The following is a 2,802-nucleotide window of genomic DNA, read 5'->3' on the forward strand; positions in this document are numbered from 1 at the left end:
TATTTATGTGAATTTCTAGAAAAGGCAAAGCGAAAGTGACAAAAAGCATACCACTCCCCAGTAGCTAGGTCTGGGGGTATGAGCAGGAGATTTAATGAAAAAAGGTGCAAGAAAACTTTGGGGGATGATGGAAATGTTCTATCTAGTGATTGTTGTTGTTTGACAACTTGCCCATTTTTCCAAAATTCAGTACCATTTAAAAAGGTGACATTTAGGGGTGCCTAATTTAGGAGTGACTCAGTCAGTTAAGTGTCTGACACTTGGTTTTGGCTCAGGTCATGATCTCAGGTCATAAGATCTCATGATCTCATACATGATCTCAGGTTCGAGGGTTCAAGCCCTGCATCAGGCTCTGTGCTGATGGTGTGGAACCTGCTTGGGATTTTCTCTCTCCCTCTCTCTGTATCCCTCCCACATTCTCTCTCTCTCTCTGTCTCCCTCCCTCTCTCTATTGGATAAATAAACTTTAAGAAAAAATAAAAAATAAAAATAAAAAGGTGAAATTTATTGAATGGAATTATACTTTACAAAGCTGATTTTATTTTATTTTTTATTTTATTTTTTTAATGTTTATTTATTTCTGAGGCAGAGAGAGACAGAGCATGAGTGGGGGCAGGGGAGAGAGACAGGGAGACACAGAATCCGGAGCAGGCTCCAGGCTCCGAGCTGTCAGCACAGAGTCCGATGCGGGGCTTGAGCTCACCAACCCTGAGATCATGACCTGAGCCGAAGCCGGTCGCTCAACCGACTGAGCCACCCAGGTGCCCCACAAAGCCGATTTTAAAAAAGCTAACCGTAAAATAAGAAGTGAAAAGTAATTGCTACTAAAATCCGTGCTCCGGAAATACAGAAAAGCTTTCGGTTTTTAATGCTTAACATCTTGCAAACACAAGGTATGCCTCCTAAAGTTTTGCGGAGGTTTTCACAAAGCTTGGGCCGCTCATTGGCTTTGTGCTCTTGAATCAGCAAACGAGTCAGGTAAGATGAGGTGGTGACTTTACTTGGGTGAACGCATGCCAGCGTCTCTGTGGAAAAATAGGGGGTGGGGAGAGGAAGTGAGGAGGGAAGTGAGAGAGGAAGTGAGGAGGGAAGTGAGTGATGGGAAGGAGGAGGGCAGAGAGCGAGCACATCTATGAGTCTGTAAGAGGAAAGAACAGAGAAAAGTGAGGAAGAAAAAGAAATGACAATGAGCAGGTGGAACAGAGGCCATCAACACGTATTCACAATTCCCCTCTTCATCTTCAGTGTTTTCACTCAATGTATTTATTCAGCGATCCTTTCAACAGTATGTAGTAAGCACTTACTGTGTGACAGACGCATCTGTCCTCTCGTGGGGTTTGTATCTTAGTGGGAGAGAAAAATCTGCCCTCGTTTCAAGGAAGTTTGGGGAAATGTCTAAAACTGGTCTGCTGAGCTAGAGGTAGAGGCTGCTGCTTGCGAATATGGTTCTTTAGCCACGTTTGCGTCTACACACGCACACACGCACACACAGGGGAGCAGGGTTAAAGTACTGGATGTGGATAGATAAGCAAAGGCCAGAGTGTGGGGTGTGGATGTGGAGCCATCACCTCCTGACTCAGGCTTGAAGGGAGTCTATAAGTGTTTAATTGCTCAAAGCCACATCCCCTCTGGAACGACTTCCTTTGCACAGTATGGTCTTCTTGAGGGCTGCCTTTACTTCCTGGTTCCTCAGACAGTAGATGATGGGGTTGAGGAGGGGGACGATGACCGTGTAGAGCACAGATACCACTTTGTTGGAACTGTAGGTGTACATGAGCTTGGGGCGGGCATAGGTGAAAAGGGTTGTGGAATAGAAGAGAATTACAACAGTCAGGTGAGAGGCACAGGTGGAAAACGCCTTTTGGCGGCCTTGTGAAGAAGGGATCCTAAGGATGGCACTGACAATGGTGGCATAAGACGCCACCACCGCACAAAGGGGGACGGCAATAACCACGAGGGCCAGAAAGAAGTCTACTTGCTCCACCTGCGAGGAGTCTTCGCAGGGGATGCTGAGGAGCGGAGAAATATCGCAGAAATAATGGTTGATGTGAGGTTTGCCACAGTAGTGGAGTCGGGCTATGAAAACCGTCTTAATCGTGGCAGTTGTGAGTCCACAGAGCCAGCATCCCCCCGCCAGGGTACCACAGAGCTGGTTGGTCACGATAACTGGGTAGCGTAGTGGATTACAAATGGCTACGTGGCGGTCAAAGGCCATAACAGCGAGGAGGAGGTACTCTGCGCAGACAAAGGTCACAAAGAAGTAAAGTTGAGTCATGCAGCCATTGAAGGAAATGGTCTTGTCATGGCTGAGGAAGTCCACCAGCATCTTGGGGCTGATGACGGTGACATACCACATCTCCAGGAAGGAGAGGTGGCTCAGAAAGAAGTACATGGGCTTGTGCAGTTGTCTGTCACCGCGAATGGCCAGGATGATGAGAGCGTTCTCCAGCAGAGTCAGTAGGTAGGTTGCCAGGAACACGAAGAAGAGGAAAAGCTGGAAGTCTGGCCGTGTTGGAAATCCCAGAAGAATGAAATGTATGGTTGCTGTGTGGTTACCTGCTTCCAGAACTTTGGCGATCATAACTGGCTGTGGGCACAGACAGAATCAGATTTTTCCACTTCCTGAGCACGAGCCAACCACCAGTGATAGAACCCCCCAGCAGCAAAGTCATCACAAGAGAAGTTCTCCTGCCTTTATACCTTACTTCGTCCTAAATTATGATCAGAACCAGAACTTTTGAGCCATCATGTATTTTGGGGAGCTTATATTTTAATTTTTGTCAACTTAAGCCAAGAGACATA

General features: G+C 46.8%; 1 protein-coding gene across 1 annotated transcript; it reads right to left on the reverse strand.

Moving 5' to 3' along the window:
- Positions 1-1,341: 1,341 nt before the first annotated feature.
- OR6Y1 (olfactory receptor family 6 subfamily Y member 1) lies at positions 1,342-2,581 on the reverse strand. The gene has a single exon (XM_025915269.2). The coding sequence runs from the start codon at positions 2,579-2,581 to the stop codon at positions 1,604-1,606; it is 978 nt and encodes a 325-aa protein (XP_025771054.1). The 3' UTR covers positions 1,342-1,603.
- Between the last annotated feature and the right edge of the window lie 221 nt (positions 2,582-2,802).

This window comes from Puma concolor, chromosome E4, assembly GCF_028749965.1.
Source record: "Puma concolor isolate L17-30 chromosome E4, mPumCon1.1.hap2, whole genome shotgun sequence".
NCBI lineage: Eukaryota > Metazoa > Chordata > Mammalia > Carnivora > Felidae > Puma > Puma concolor.